Below are 16,053 nucleotides of genomic sequence, written 5' to 3' on the forward strand. Positions count from 1 at the left end.
CTGGAGGAAAAGCGGATTTTGTGGGTTTCGCTTGGATCCTAAAAATATGTTACTATTTTTAAAAATTTAAAAATGAATAAAGTCTCTTAGTCTTTGTTAATCCTTTTTTTAGAACACTTCACCAGGTAATTTAAAAGCCTTCATATCCATACTCACCATGATTTCAGCTTTTGATTATTTGCCCAACGCAAAGTCAACAGAAACCCAATAGTAAACACACTCACGTTTTTGTTGGTTTTAATTTCATAATTATGGCATTTTTTTATTTTGCTTTTGTAATTGCTACATTGTAAATACGTATTCAATATCAATAATTACAATTACGCATAGACACACATACAAAATGCACTTAATTTCCATCATTTGGGGTGCGATAAACAACATGCTAAATGAACTTGTGTTTGCCGACAGTTCTCAACCGAGATTTCGGCGCAAATCGATGGATATATCTGTATGTATATAAATAATTGCCTGCCTTTTCGTACAGTTCATTAGTGCGAACCAAAGAAGGGAACAAAAAGGATTTTCTTGCTTTTCTTGGCTCAGAATTGAAGGATTGATTTCATATATGCCTTGGTGGTATTTTGTTTTTAATGCGGTTTCTATTACTAAATGGGTTATATAAGTGTGTATGCATGTATATGGTATATGGTATTTAAACAACAACTAATTAATGGGGCGTGTGGGCTGGGGCGCTATAATTATTACAATTTAAATTATATATATATGCACAATTTATTCACTTGTCCGTAACTCTTTATGTTTAAATATTATTTGTTATGTCTACTCATTTGTGTTCACATTTGCATAATTAGATTGAATAATTCATTTGATATTTATAGGGATACATATACGTACGATTAACTACGGCTAGTGCATTACAATATGTACACTTAGTGGATAAACATTCATGGGTATTGAATCGATATCTGTCTGGACGCTAAGCCTAATTACGAACCCCTTAAGTAACAAACAAAATGCTGCCCATCGATCTATCTAAATTGGGTTTACATATATATATGTGTATTCTAAAGCTAACGCAGCGTTTTGGCTATCATCGTCTGCATACTTGGAGGAACTTATCATACTTTTTTTGTTTAATTTACAGTGATCTTTGCTATATCTAAGCTTAGCCTACAGTGTAACGAAAGCGGTTTCTTAGTCAGAGATTTAGCGCGAGTTAGAGATAGATAGAGCAGGAGAGCTGGAGAAGTAGGGTAATATGTCTATCACTAGCATAGGGCCGGTGGCTCCAAAGTTCGGAGAGCCCGGCTTTTCTTTAGAAACGAAACCTTGTAATACTAATCAAATTAAGTGTAATTCTCAAACGATTCTCGCACTCTGTCAGTCTCAGTCTTGGTCACTTTTTCGTTTGTGACAAATGCAGCAAGGGGAACAAGCCGAGAATCGATTTTATAGTAAGGGGATTATTTTTAGATGGATTTTGGATTACAAAAAAATATATTATTGCTCTATTTTCGTTGAATATAAAATCAAATGAATTTCTGGGACTAAGAAGATTTCATTATCTCCAAAATGTACTCCAAAAAATAAGAAATAATTTTTAATATATTCATTTAAGTAATATACCTTACTACATCGATTTCGTTCGTTCCTCTGGCGCTCCTTCCTAGCTTTTAAATCAGCACTCTTTTCCCTTCGATTACCCCTTCCCTAAGCACTTCCCCTTCCAAATACCCTTTCCCAACCTACTCAAAGTTCTCCACTCCTCCGTTGTTGAAGCGTTCGCACCAGGCGAGCAGTTCCCGCACTTCCCTGGCATAGAGTCGCTCCTGCGACTGCAAATCGCTCTGGGACTGCGACTGGGACTTCGATTTGGATTGAGGCTGGCCCAGGGACGAACCAGAGGGCAAAGGTCAGACATTATGGCCAGCCGGCTGGCTGCTGGTGCCGCTGCCCGAGTTGCTCAGCAGGCTCCTTTCGCTGGCCACACTTCCGGGGGCGTAGATCAACTCGTTGGGCTCCTTGCTGGATTCCTGCATTCCATTCTTGCGACTGCCCCGTGTGCTCTGGTTTCGCCAGGACTGCAGATGCGTCTCCGCCGGATGCTGTGGCACCAGGGGAATCAGCTGCTGCTGCTGCTGCACCGGCTGTTGCTCGTCCACCTTGACATACAGTCGCTCCATGTCATCCAGATCCCCATCCGCCGTGTGGTACAGGGCGTGCTCGTCCTCGTGCGACATCAGCATGGCCATCGGAGAGGGGGAACCACCGCAGCCGGAGTCCGCCAGTCCGTTGTAGCACAACGAGGAACCATCGAGATCGAGGAGATTCTGCTGATTCTTGCCCTGATCCGTGTTCAGCACCTTGAAGCGGGCACTATCCCTACCAATACTGCAATTCGGGGGCATCTGCTGACGACGCACACTCGCAAACTGCGGGGTGATGGGCGATTGGGATTGCTTGGCACCCGGAGCCGCCTCGTAGGTGTGGCAGTTGCTCAGCTTGTTCTCGGTGATGTGGATGTGCCGCTGCTTGTCCTTGGGATAGTAGTACTGCTCGGAGTAAACGGAGCGCGGCGGTCCCGTATTCGTGGGGTAAATCTCGCTGGTGGTGGACATCTGCTGATAGATGTTGCTGGGGGGCAGTTGCTGGTGTTGCTGATGTTGCAGGTTCGCCTGTTGCTGCTGATGTTGCTGTTGCTGCTGTTGGTAGTGCGGATGCATGGGACGCTGAAGACCATAACCGGGAACTGGTCGCTGTTGATAACGAGGTTGCTGCTGCTGCTGCTGCTGTTGGTGGGGACTCAGGATCGAGGAGGTGGCATAGGGGGCCGGGGAGGCATTGCCATGCCGCCCATATTCACTGGGCGCCTTGCCAAAACTGGACACTTCTGCGTAGTCGGTCGGTATGTTGGAGTACTCGCCCACGTACCTGCAAATGAACAGATAAAAACAAACAGAGTTGAAACACCAGAAAATACTCGGTTATTACTTGGCTTGTTTATTACAATATTCCTCTGACCCACTGGCTCTGTGGCCCTGTCCTCCCACTTTGGTTATAAATTTGTGCAATTTATGGCTCGGCGGAAATTTGCATTTTCAGTCGGCGAACGACTGCGGCTGCTGCTGCTGCGTGCTTTTCCAAGCGGCAAATATGTGAATTTAGTTGGGATTTCCCATACATATATTCCAGAAGCACACACGAGATCAGGTGGCAAAATAGTGCTAGAGAGACGGTTATCCTTACATCCATTAAATAAATTACCAGCTTAAAACAAAAGGTGCAAATGCTGGACTTTCCCGAAAGGCAGCCCCAGTTTTCCATGCCACCAGTCGACCCCCTTTCATTCTCGCATTTTTAGCATTATTTTCGTATTTAAATACTGAAAGCGGATTAACCCGGCGGGGGCCATCATCGCGCAACCCACTCAGAGAGCCCATCCCCGAAAAGGGGAAAAAACGATTTTAAAACTCTGAAAAGCTTGTAAAAATATATGGCGCATTGATGGAGTTGCCATGGCGAAGGGGATAAAGCGCGTCCACTCCACATAGAAGGCTTTTAATGCCCTTAATGAGTGGCGCCGAGGAATGAAAGTTGGTCCTGTACACGGAATAGTAATGAGCTTGTCAAATGTCTGGCTCAACGGGGCAAAAAACATTGAAATTATTTTTAAACGAATTAATTATCATAAGGCCATTTTGTGAAGAGAACTTGAGCTGGGAAATCTCTTTAAAATATAGTTTTCGCTTCTTATTCCGTAGGGTATTTTCCCCCTGGTCAGCACATTTTCCCGACACATATGACTCTCATTATTGTGTGATTACTTTTATTGTTATGGTTATTATTTTGTTGCCATTATTAATAATATTTCTGCGGAATTGGACTCTGCTGCCCGGAAGGTGAGACTCATTTTCAATTTGCGTTTTAATGGCTAATTAAGTGTGCAAAAATAATTATAATTATCTAGGCTGCGTATTTATTTACAGTAGTCGCTTAAAAAAACCAGCAGACAGCGCATTTTTAATTTCCACATTTTTGCTTTGGTTTCGTGATATTTTATTCCTTTATTTTTAGTGTGACTCTTCGGCTTTTGATGGCTGATTGGCATTTAATTGCCGTTTGCTGGACAGCAGCTGGGCTCGCACAAAAATAAATATATATTTTTCATTAAGTAGAGTTTTTCCTTGGTTCGCCGGCAATGCTAAAGCGATTATGTGCTAAGTTTTATGAAAACAAAATGGTATTTTAATAATTAAGTGGTCCTGAAGTCATTTTTTAACTTTTTCTTCTCAATTAAATTCAATTTATTAAAGTTGTTTAAATCTGGAGTATTTAGTTCATATGTTCACCACTCGAAATAATTTTTGTTTAATTTGCGGCCAGTATAAAATCAGCCGCAAATAAATAACAATTACAATTCGATGCCAGAAACATTGCGCCAAAACACTTTCGAGCCGAAACAATATTTTCACTGGCCCATTTGGCTATTTTCCTGCATTTGCCAGGGGCCAGACAAATAAATTAGATCGCCCTCGGCGGAAAAGCCCGCTACATGGACTCAACTTTGATTTGCCATCTACCGCAAAACTAATTGAAAATTCGCGGCCAAATTATGCATAGCATATTTTATTCCCACCCAGAAACCGATAACCTTAAAGTCGATTTAAAGCCGACCCTCCGAGGCCTCTGATAATTACATTGCTCTCTTTTTTCGGGCGCGAACTCAACTGGGCTTTGGTGAAAAATCAACATAAATAGCGTGGCCAACATTTCTATTCCTAACTTGATTTTCCCTATGGCCCACGGGAGAATGAAAGAAAAACTCTACCGAAAAGTGAGCTTTTTCGGTTTGTTTTCCCTTTTTTTGTGGATGCTCCTGTTTTTTTGGTAGTCGCCGCTGCAGAAAAATGCAATTTCACAGTTTGGTGAATTTTTATTGTCGTTGTTTTGAGCTGCCAGGTCGACGAAACACTCTATCCTTGTAAAAGGTATTTTGGATTGGACTTAGAGTTGGTGTAACCTTTATAGGGCCTAGTTAACTACAGAAAATAATTGTTTTTGAGGAAAAATAGGACCTAACTTTAAAAAAGCGGAGGCCTGTTCAATACCCATATTTAAAAAATGATCTTTATATTTTTATTAATTTACTTTGATATATTAATGATTTAAACACTTTTTTCAACTGCAATATTTTTAATCGATGAGCACAAAACCTCTCTAACCCTTTTCTACTCAAGTTATATTCACTTTTTGATAAAAGAGCATCCCCAGCTCGTTGTTGTTTTTATCAAGCCCCGTCTTTATCTGCCCTCTTTATTGTTGGATTGGTTTTTTCGTGGTGAAACTTACCGCTGCTGATTGCGTTCGGTGCCGTGTCCTCCATGAATGTCATCGCCGCCGCTGGCACCGCTGCCCGCACCGCCGGACCCACCGGAACCGGCACCACCGCCGGCCGGAGAACCGGGGGCACCACAGACCGGCGCATAGTCGGCGATGTGATCCTTTTGCATCTCCAGCGAATCGCCGCCGGGCGAGGGACGCCACACCATTCCGCCGGTGGAGGAGTCCAGCCAGTAGCCATTGCCGTTGCGAGTCGATAGACTCGGCATTTTGAGCACGTCGCTCGTGTGATTGCCTGCAGGTGAGAGGAAGGTTGGGGGAAAACGGGGACAGTCAGTCAGAGCAATTAAATGTGGTGCAACAAATTGTGAGCCGAATAAATTGCTTTCCGGAAATTAAACAAAAACATATAAAAGGGCCGCCTAGACAATTGTGTGTTCCCGCAAAGGATTTCGATGGGATTATGCCAAAGAGAATCTGGGGAGTATTTGAAAAGGAACCCTAATGATGAACCCAATGATTGAATTAAACAGACTCTAAAAATTTTAAAAATCTTTAAAATGTTAATTTTTTTAGCGAATTTAATTCCCGGAACGTTTAAAGCCACTGCAATAAATTGAACGCATTAAAATAATATTAAACCCATCCAGTGGTGTTTTCCCTTCGACTGCCAGCTACAAAATCAAATAAATTATTGTCAATTTTCCACTTGCATTGCCTGCTCACAAAGCACAACAACTGCAACAACGGGTGCGGCATAAAAAATGCAACCAATTAAACTGTCCCCGGGTTATAACTGAGCATCAGCGGAGTGTTTTATAGCCCGCCACCTCCCGCCTGGCGTTCCCTCATATTTTTGTGCTTTTTTTCAGCTGGCTGCAGGTGAATATTCTGATCTCCTCCTCTGCAGCTTAGTTTATGGTAAATGGCGCCCATGAATATGCAACATTTTTTTTTGTGTTCTGTCGCTCTGTTTCAGACCATTTGGATTTTTTGGCTTTGGCTTGTCTACGCTATTGTTGAGTGCTGAGTTTTGACAGCGAAATGCGCATTGCACGGTTTTAAAGATTAAAGTACATTCGTATTTAATTCCTTGATTTGTTATTAAATTTTTTAGCCAGTCAAAACACATTCTAGTTACCTTTTAAAGCGTGGACAAAAATCTCGACCGTGACAACCATTTAGAAAAACCGTCTGAGCCAAAATGCCCAATTCCCTAGTCAACAGGCCACCACCATTCCTTCCTCCCTTTCCGCTCAGCTCGTAATGCTGCTAATTTCAATTAGACCACAAGAGCCGCCTCTACCCTTACTTTTCCATATCCGTAGGATATATATATATACCTATATCTCGCTTCTTCCTGTTGGCCGGCTGACCGGCACACACACAACTTGTTGGTTAATAATGCACACAAAACTAAATGCATAATTGCAATGGCAGCCATTAGGGGGTTGGGTCGAGGAATTCCTAGTGAACTAGGGGAAGTTGGCGTCACGTGCAAAATGTTAATTCCTATTATGTGTGGCATGTGAGTGTGTCGATGTGCCTGGTGCTCGGGGCCTCTACGCTCAGCCTGCTAAAATATTTATTCGCACCTATTTGGGTTTTTTATTTCAGCTTCGCTCCGCGCTCTAGTTGTTGTTATTGTGTCCAACAATGGAGAATTAGCGTTATTTATATATGCAAATGTGTGTGTGGCGTGTCTGGCGAGGAAGGAAACGAAAACTAGCAGCTAGCAACGGATGCAGAGCTTGAGGGACAGAGTCGGATGTTCACTGGCGCCCTATATGTATATTGAAATAATGGGGGCTTTACACAAACAAAAAAAATTATTTTGCGCCAAATAAACAAACTAACTAAATAGGTAACCTTATGCTTTTGTTAAAAATCAACTATTCGCCACAAGTAGTTGGCGCCCAACGTGGGGCATTTTAGTTATATCCCTCGTTGGGCGCCAAATATAATTTTTTTTCAATGTACTTACCACGCATGGTATTCAGGGCCGACTGCTTCATCATCATGTGCTTGCGCTTCACAAAGACCATTGCGCCAAAGGATAGCATAAGAATGGCAAGGATGGCGCCCAGGAGTATTATGAACCAGGGCTGCGTCAGCACATCGTTAACATGGTCCTGATTGATGGGATAGCTGGAAGCAGAAAACCAAAATTATAAATAGAAATTATCCACTCACAGTTAAAACCTAAAAAGGAAAGACAAGTCTTAAAGGACTCCAACTTACCGCTGATTGATAAACGGATCGAGCCGTTTGGTGATGGGATCCAAACGCAAAGTGGCTGGGACGCAATAAGGACCGATTCCGGCATTATTTCCGGCAGCCACGCCCACCGTGTACATGACGCCTTCGGTGAGATTGGCCAAAACCAAAGTTGGCGAGGCGGCATCGATGGTGACATTTGTCAAAATGCGTGAGAAATTATGAGCAGTGTCAATGCCGCGGACTATGACATGATAGTTTAGGAGAATGCCTGAAAATGTCATAATACACGTTAATTAGTTAGGAGAAGTCAAGACTTTGAAGAGGCTTAACTAAAAAATAAGCAAGATATGTCCTATAATGGCATATATCATTTACTTACCATGACGATCCTTGAGTTCCGGAGCCTTCCATTTCAGGAACACCGCTGAGGAATTAAGCAGCAGAGCCTCCATTCCATATGGTGCCTCAGTGGGAACTGGAAAGGAAAACGAATTTCGTTCGGGTTAGATTTGAATTTTAGTCTGGCTGGAGATTGAGGAGCAAAGTTAAATGGCTTTTTGATTGTGGTGCGTGATGTCACCCAGCTGACGTCCGCTCTAATGAGATTTGGTGGCCGTAATTAATTAGCATTTAGTGTGTGTGGGTTCCGAAGGGGAAGTTGCCGTTGCAACTAGTTCCGGGTGTTGGCTTGAAGGGTTTCCCGACCATTGCACTCCTCAGACACATCCTGCCTGCACATCGAGTGCGTACAGAAAAGGAAACAGTTGAAAAGCAGCAAAAGAATCCTTTCCTTTTCCCCCGGTTGCAGCTCACTTCACAACACACACATACAGCTCATCTTCATTTGTTTATTTATTTCCTGCTGTCGCTTTTTACAAGTGAATGCACTGGGCAAAATGTGTGTAAGCAATGTCGCCTCATTTTAAAGATTTTGGAGCCCAACGTGGGATTTTCTTATATTTTTGTATTAGTTATATAAAAAAACGTAGTATTTAAATTTAATGATCCAATTTTAATATATCTTCTTGACGGGTAAGTACTTTTTAAAATTCAGAAGTTATACAATTATTTCCCCGAGTGCAACCCTTATCCCCTACAGACTTTCTCCAGCCCCTTTCTCCCGTGTTTTGTATCTTTTTGTGTGTGCGGCTGAGTGAAGCAATTTCTTTAAATAAACACACACGTGCAAAATTCTCAACGAGACAAAAGTGGGAGACCGGGAAAACAAAGCGGAGAAAGAGTGAAATCTCTAAATAGGCAACGTCTAGCGGAGTGTGAAGTGGAGTGCAGTTGTTCTTCTGTCTTTTTTGGCTTTGTTGTTACCCAGCTCGCTGAATTTTCCCCTTTTCCTCGGGGACATTGCGACATGCTAAAGTGCTTGTCGTGCTATTGTCTATGCGGGCGTTTTTGTGCCTTACCCCTTTGCTTTCTTCCCGGTGCTTTCTGCTTTTTTGCCTTTTTCTTCCGCTGATGAGGCACCGCGATGCTTAACACGTATCTGCCATTGTGTGGCATAAATGACCCCCGGGCACACGAGATTCGACAATTGTCTCAGACACTGGCAAGCAATTGAAAAACTCCAAATTGGCACGGTGATCACTGCGAAATGCTGCTGCAACCGAAGGCAGCTTATCTAAATGTTGCAGTCTCGAGGTTTATTCGATAGTCTGTGCGAATATATGACTCATCTGGTTTCGGGGGTTAATTCGATAGTGCACATGTGACTCAGATTGGGTTGCATGTGACTGATGGTTAAAGTGACCACTCCCTGTTTCACATATTCGGTGTCTAACATAACAGGCGGAAACTTCTTGAGGGGACGTACATGAGAAATGGCCAATAAAAGTGAATTTATTATAAAAGCATGCTTGCACAGCCATCGGAGAGTGTCCTGTGAGTAGAGGACGTATTTTTAATTTTTTCCTTTTATTTACTTGGGTATTTTTCTGCAGAGCATTCCCTAGTCATTGAATCCCAGTCTAAACTTACATTTTAACCTCCTTTTGCTACCCTCTAACGTTTACCCAGCGGAGCACACCTTTATTTGCCAACTTCCGACGCGGGTAAAAATGTTTCCTGTGCGGAAAAGCGAGGACTCACAGCCTTTTCACCTCGCCTAAGCAAACGCGCATCAAATTTGCATTGCCAGCACTGCACAATTTTGTGGCTGAGGATTCTATGTAGGTACTCAGTGCTTCATATAGCATATAGCAATAATTGTTGTTTATCTTTACACAATTGCGTTGGCAATTTCTTTGAGTCGAGCTGCTGGTGTTGTTGTTGCCAGCAGGAGTCAGACGAGAAGCTCAAGTGAAAATGTGATGCATGCGAAATGAGTTTTGATTTGATGACAGCAGGGAGCGGAAAGGGTTAAGCAGGTGGATCCCAGGACTTCCAGAGAGACAGAATGAGAGATTCGGCTTGGGTGCGCGACGTTTGTGCATTTTATATTGCTGCGGTTGCCGCATCTCAGTCGTAGCCGTTTGTTGACTTATCTGCGGCACTGTGAGAGGTCCCTGAGTCTTTCGCCCCTTCACTTTGTTTGCCTGGCTTTTGTTTTTAATTATTTTCTTTTTAATTTTTGTCCCTCTTTGGCGAGATCCTTTGCTCATTGGGAATTGTTCACTTTTCGTTGCACTTTCGGTGCTGCCGGAAGTTTTTTTTATCCGAACAGCTTAGCGGGTGATGGAATGAAGTGATAAACCTGTCTGGAAAGTTTCCTTTTTCCCGTTGAGTTTGCATTTTTCTTGGCCAGCGAGTTTGAAAGAGTCTTATCTGACATATTCCCCGCGCTGTCAATGATATTTTTGGCTAGCCTAATCCCCTGGATCAACGGCAGACAATCCTTTGAGCAGCCCCAAAATGTACTCCCCTGGCTGTAACACATGTAAATCGCCGGCATCAAGTATTCTGCACACAAACCGCATTTGATTTGAGACTCTTTTTGATTCCCCAACTGGAAATGATATGCTCCTCCCCTTGAGCAATTGTTTTCCACGTGGATTTGACATCCCTACCGTGCTGGGATATCACCGGTTGGGCGCTTCTAACATTGTTTGGCATTTACGTACGCATGATTTGCTTTTTGTCGGTGCTCGGTGATTGACATACTTTCCATTATTCGCCCTATAACATGGCCCCCGATAAAAAAGTAACCCATAAACATACCGAGCTGCCTACGCCCTTTTTTTCTGTTGGGTCGTGCGACCCTGGTAAAAATAATTTGCGATTATGCGACCCGCATTGAGCGCAGCTGATGTCCGTCAAGGATAAAGGATACCTCCCTCTTTGTACGCTCAGCCGTTTTCCTTTTACCGCTCATATCCTTTTATTGAATTTGGGTTATTGTTGCAATGCAAAAAGTGCCCCGTAACTTGCCTTCTGCATTTGTCACATGCGGCTCGGGGTTTTGGGTATGGGGGTTGCTTTCGGGGGTTGTTTCTTGTAAAGGTATTTATACGGTTTGCTGGATTTCGCTGGATTTGTTGCACATGCTTCATTAGATCGGGCGGGAGAAAGTACTGAGAATACAATTGATTGCAAATCCTGACTGACAGTATGAAAAAACGTTCGAAAAAGCTGGAAAGGAAATTGGCTAAGTCCGACGGCAAAGATAGCAATCGATGGGTTATAGATTCTTTTCTCTGCTAAAAATATTATATATCGATAGCATCAATAAGCCCAGAAAGCGATTATTTCGATAAGTTAATCTTTTTTAAAATTCGTAATTTTTGGCCGAATTTTTAGAAATAATCGATAAACAAATAAAACGATTTTTGAGTAAATTATAACAAACGTAGAAATCAGAGTATCTCCTCGTTTCTAACCACCCAAGCACACTGTTCACGCTTACGCACTCAAAATATCCCATATCAAAGGAGCTAATAGTATTTCAAAGAACTCCATTTGTAACCCCCAAAAGTTCTTCAACTCACCATCTTCAAGGGTGCGGGCGATGCGCGAATTCGACGGCTTGCCCTCGACGGATTTGTAAAATGGCACGATGAAAAATTCATACAGCGTGTACTGGACGAGCCCGGTGATGGTGCAGGATGAGGCGCCACCTCCGTTCAGAATCGTCAGCATGCGATACTTGGTGCTCTGCGGGGTTGGAGTTCCTCCTCCATTCTGGCTGGTCTCCCCATCACGTTTGCCGGCAGCGGCAATATTTGGTTTTGTCGAAATCAATGCGGATGCCGAGGCGGATGCAGATGCGGATGCGGAGCCCAGCAGCGGATTGGTATTGGTCGTAACGGGCACCGGATTGTTGACTATTGGATTTGGCAACTGTCTAGCATAGACATAGAAGCCCTCGACATATTTGCCATTGATGATCTGCATGGGTAAGGAAGGTGACGATGAGTAAGGGAATGGGAGACCTCTGTAATGTAGACTACATACCTGCCAGGTGAGCTTCATGCTGGTGGAGTCCACCACACTGGCGTTGCTCAGCTCCACAACATCTCCGGACAGCAGACTGGCACGAGCCTCGCTCAGATCCAGACCACTATTGAAGTAACGCTGGAAGAAGGAAATGAAAACCCAAATTAAGTATTAATAAAGAAAATACAAGGATGAAAAACTCACCGTTCCCACCGTAATGGGTTCCGACATCGGACTGGGCAGTGATAGGCCATGAGAGTTCTCCGCTCGAATTAGGAAGAAGTAATTCACACCCGGCAGCAGACCCGTTTGGGTAAAAGTCGTATTCTGGAGGCGGCTGGCCACAGCCACCCAGCCATCGGTTTCGTTTTTGCCAAACATCTCGATTACATAGCCCACCAGGCTGGAGCCGCCCACCTTGTTGCTCCTCGTCCAGCTCAAAGTCACCGAGCTCTCGCCCTTCTCCACCATTTGCGGTTTGCCCGGTGGCCCCGGGTAGGTGGAGAGTTCTGCCGCACGGAAGAACTTGATATTCGGATTGGTGGGGGTGTCTAAACGCAAGTAGCCACTCCAGGAGGATTTGCCATTGCGATTGCTGGCCACGCAGGTGTACAGGCCCTCATCCTCGTGACGCTGCAGATCCGAAATGGTCAGAGCTCCTCCCTCGGAGAGATTCCTGCGCTCGTGCTCCTGCACATCGATGGGTATCCCGTCCAGATACCACGAGACCTGCGGCACCGGAGTGCCCAGCGTTCGACAGGGCAGCACCACAATGGATTTCACGGGCAGCGTCTGATTCACCGGACCCTGTTCGATAATCGGCGGCGGCAATTCGAATTGCGTATCCACACTGACCACCGTTCGGCTGCTGACGCTGCCCACGGCATTCAGGGCATTGCAGGTGACCACCTTGCCGGAGTCCTCGCGGGCAAATCGAGCTATCGACAGCACGGAGCGCCCCTCGGGCGTCAGGGTCACCTCCATGCGACCATCCCGGTAACCGGGCAGCAGGAGGGAGCTGTTGCCCTCCACCGACCAGTAGAGGGTTGGTCGGGGGTGGCCATTCGCCTGGCACTCGAACAGCACTTCATCACCGATCTCCACCAGCTGATTCTTGGGGCGTATCACGAATTTGGGGGGTGCTAAAAGGGAGAAGAAGGGGAATGTTAGTACACAGCGACAAAATCCTGTAAAGTTCGGTTGGGTTTTAAAAAGGTGTCGAAAAGTATTCAGCAAAAAATGAAAGATGTACTTCGTTGTAAATATATAGTGTAGCATACTTTTAGACACCTGTAAAATAATTTTAAAACCGTTCATCAATTTATTTGTTGTGTTCTAATGTCGAAGAAGAGAAAATCCTGTAAAAATTTATTCGGTTTGTGGAAAAACGCAGCAAATCACTTAAAAAGGTGTCGAAAAGTATGAAGTAAAATTGGTATGTTTTAGTTAGGTATTGTAGCATACTTTTAGACACCTTGAAAAGAGATTTTATACATTTGAATGGAATTTGGCACCCAACGCTTTTCGCACAGTGCACTCCTTGAGCATTTGCCGCTGCTTTCAGGCAATTAACTTACCGTGAACGGTGAGGATGCCCGTGGCCGTGATGCCGCCCACCGCATTGTCCGCCTCGCAACTGTACTCGCCCATGTCCTCCAGCGTGACGTCGTCCAGCTTCAGACTGCGGTCCTCAAGTACGTGCACACGACCTGTCGAAAGAATGGAGAAAATCGGGGAAATGAATCTCATGTGTGCGGATGTGGGTGGGGATAGGGGGTGTGGAAATGGGTCCAGTCCAGAAGCATTCGAAAGAAAAACAAACTTTCTGGCTGTCTGTCTCTGCTTCTACTTCTACTTCGTTAGTAGTTCAAGTGGCGGAAAAATGGCCAAGTCGTATTCTCCGCAGCCGGAGAGCCAAATAACCGCAGCAAAGTAAGCCAAGACAAGATACGACATAGACAACGACCGCCCTCTTTCTCCCAGGAGGAGCACCTTTTGTGGTTTTTTCCCCCGTACAATAAACAGAAAGAAAAGACAAAGGTTTCTCGGGGGGGAGGCAAAGCTGACTCTGCTTTCTTTTTGGTTGGTTGACTGCGAAATAGGTTTTAAATGTGGGTGCTGCCGGCTCACCTTCTCCATTCTCATCCTCATCCTGGCCCCTGTGCCAATTGTTTGCTTAACAAAAGTTTAGGACAACAACCGAGGCAGCCAGGAGAAGAGCCCCCTCTATATGGAATCTCTTCTGCTACTATTTTCTTTGAGGTCTTTAAAGAAGCGTAAACTAGCTGGAGAAAAGTGCCGGGCAAATGGGCGGATACTCTCCCCCCAATGAGGGGTTAGTTGCACTGCCCTTCGGGTTGGCAACTGACTCCGTCTGAAGGACAACATTGCAACAGTCGAGTGTTGTGCAAGCAAAATTGTTGATTGCTGCCAACAGAGATTGGCAATTAACGGAATTAAAAGTTACAGTTGTGTTTGCCCAGCTAGGGCGAAAAAGGGGGCGTGGCTGGGGGTTGCAAGGGGGCTGCGAAGGGGTGGCTACCCTGGTGGCCAAAACCGCACCACCACCCAAACCGTGAACCCAAACTAACAACAGCAAACGGAATTGTGCGGGGGAGTAGTGTTTTTATAGAGGTGTTTTCTGCACTGTGGAAATTGAAACATTTAAAAAATAAACTTCTAAACTGATTTTTAAAAGCAGGATTATTGAAATAATTTTAGTTTGGTGTTGAAAATTTTTCAAAAATATTTTTCTTGGTTAATGAAAGCTATCATTAGGAAGCTAAAATATTTTAACTAATTAACATTTTTTTAATACAGTTAAATACTTTTCAAATAAAAGTAGAGCCTCCTAAAATAATTCCCAGTGCATTCCGTAAACACAGCCAATTGGCAACACGAAAAGCCACAGGCCAAAGCAACCGCATAAACTAACTTTTTGTTTTGTTTTCTATTTTTTTTGTCCACAGTGTTGCGTGTGTGTGTGTGGGTGTGGGTGTGTAACGAACCCTCGACTCTACTTGAGCCATGGGTAAACAAAAAAGCTTTAATTTCATTTGAAATTGCGGCCTGTGCATGTGTGAATAACTGCCCCAGTGAGAGAGCCACTAACATCGGCAACATGGCTGCCCAGGCATTTCCGGTTAATTGAAGCTGAATGAAGCCAAAGTCGAAGCCGAAAAAGAGGAAACTTACGCAGTGGCATATTGCCGCCGGAGGCAGTGCGTCGCCACAGAACATCGGGCAGGGGATCGCCTCCAATGCGGCACTGGAAGACCACCGAGCTGCCCACCACAGCCGTCTGATTCTGGGGTCCACGGATGAGGAACGGGCGAACTGCAAAGTACAGAAAATATAATATGTAGTTTAAGCGGGGAAAATATTGAGAGAGGAAATTAAAAACCTAAGAAAAATAAAAAGGTTTTTTAATTGCATATCTTTGACAGATTTGAAATTCCTTTTGAAAGTTCACTTTTAATGTTGTCATTAGTAGGAAGCAGAAGGCTTCTAAACAAGATAAATGCTATTACTTAGCAGTCATGAAAAATCATATGATTTATCAGATTATTTATAAAGTCTTTAACTAAGTACAAAATCTGGTACCTCAAGAATTCGCGTGATTTCCATTTTAACATTTTTACAAATATTAAGTTGAATTTTTTTAAATAAATAAATTTATTTTTACTCACCATGGACTTTTAGGAAGGCGGTGGCGGACTCACGGGTGCCAACCACATTCTTGACCACACACTGATACCGTCCGTCGTCCGATTGCCGTGCCTCCTGGATGGCCAGGTTGCCGCCATCCACAATGCGAATCCGCTTGTTCCCGACGAGATTCAGGGTCTGGCCATTCTTGCGCCACGAGATTTGCGGCTCCGGAGATCCTCGGGGGGCACCGCATTCCATCAGGGCCACTTCGCCCTGGGCCACGCGGGTATTTGCTGGCTCCAAACGGAATTCGTCGCGGAGAACTGGGGGTGAGGGTGATAAAGATGGGGAAAATGCCAGTGAGATTGGGATGTAAAAGGGGTGGGAGAGGAAAATGGCCCGGAGTAAGAGCTTTGATTGATTCAATATTAATAACTGTCAGGTGTACTGGCAACGTCCACTTTGCCCGGCTTAAGCTACACTCCTCCATATTTT

At 44.3% G+C, this 16,053-nt stretch overlaps 1 protein-coding gene across 1 annotated transcript in view; it reads right to left on the bottom strand.

Annotated features, from left to right (window-relative positions):
• Positions 1-225: 225 nt before the first annotated feature.
• The window catches only part of robo2 (roundabout 2), a 45,188-nt gene continuing 29,360 nt past the window's right edge, over positions 226-16,053 (bottom strand). The window contains exons 4-14 of the mRNA XM_017150124.3: positions 15,597-15,881; positions 15,103-15,243; positions 13,485-13,616; positions 12,112-13,049; positions 11,926-12,045; positions 11,460-11,859; positions 7,904-7,999; positions 7,546-7,792; positions 7,289-7,452; positions 5,314-5,599; positions 226-2,895 (exon numbers count right to left, since the gene is read on the bottom strand). Coding sequence (XP_017005613.3) covers positions 1,878-2,895; positions 5,314-5,599; positions 7,289-7,452; positions 7,546-7,792; positions 7,904-7,999; positions 11,460-11,859; positions 11,926-12,045; positions 12,112-13,049; positions 13,485-13,616; positions 15,103-15,243; positions 15,597-15,881 — 3,827 coding nt within the window. The 3' untranslated portion in view covers positions 226-1,877. The remainder of the gene's footprint in view (positions 2,896-5,313; positions 5,600-7,288; positions 7,453-7,545; positions 7,793-7,903; positions 8,000-11,459; positions 11,860-11,925; positions 12,046-12,111; positions 13,050-13,484; positions 13,617-15,102; positions 15,244-15,596; positions 15,882-16,053) is intronic.

The sequence above is a fragment of the Drosophila takahashii genome, chromosome 2L (assembly GCF_030179915.1).
Source record: "Drosophila takahashii strain IR98-3 E-12201 chromosome 2L, DtakHiC1v2, whole genome shotgun sequence".
Taxonomy (NCBI): Eukaryota; Metazoa; Arthropoda; class Insecta; order Diptera; family Drosophilidae; genus Drosophila; species Drosophila takahashii.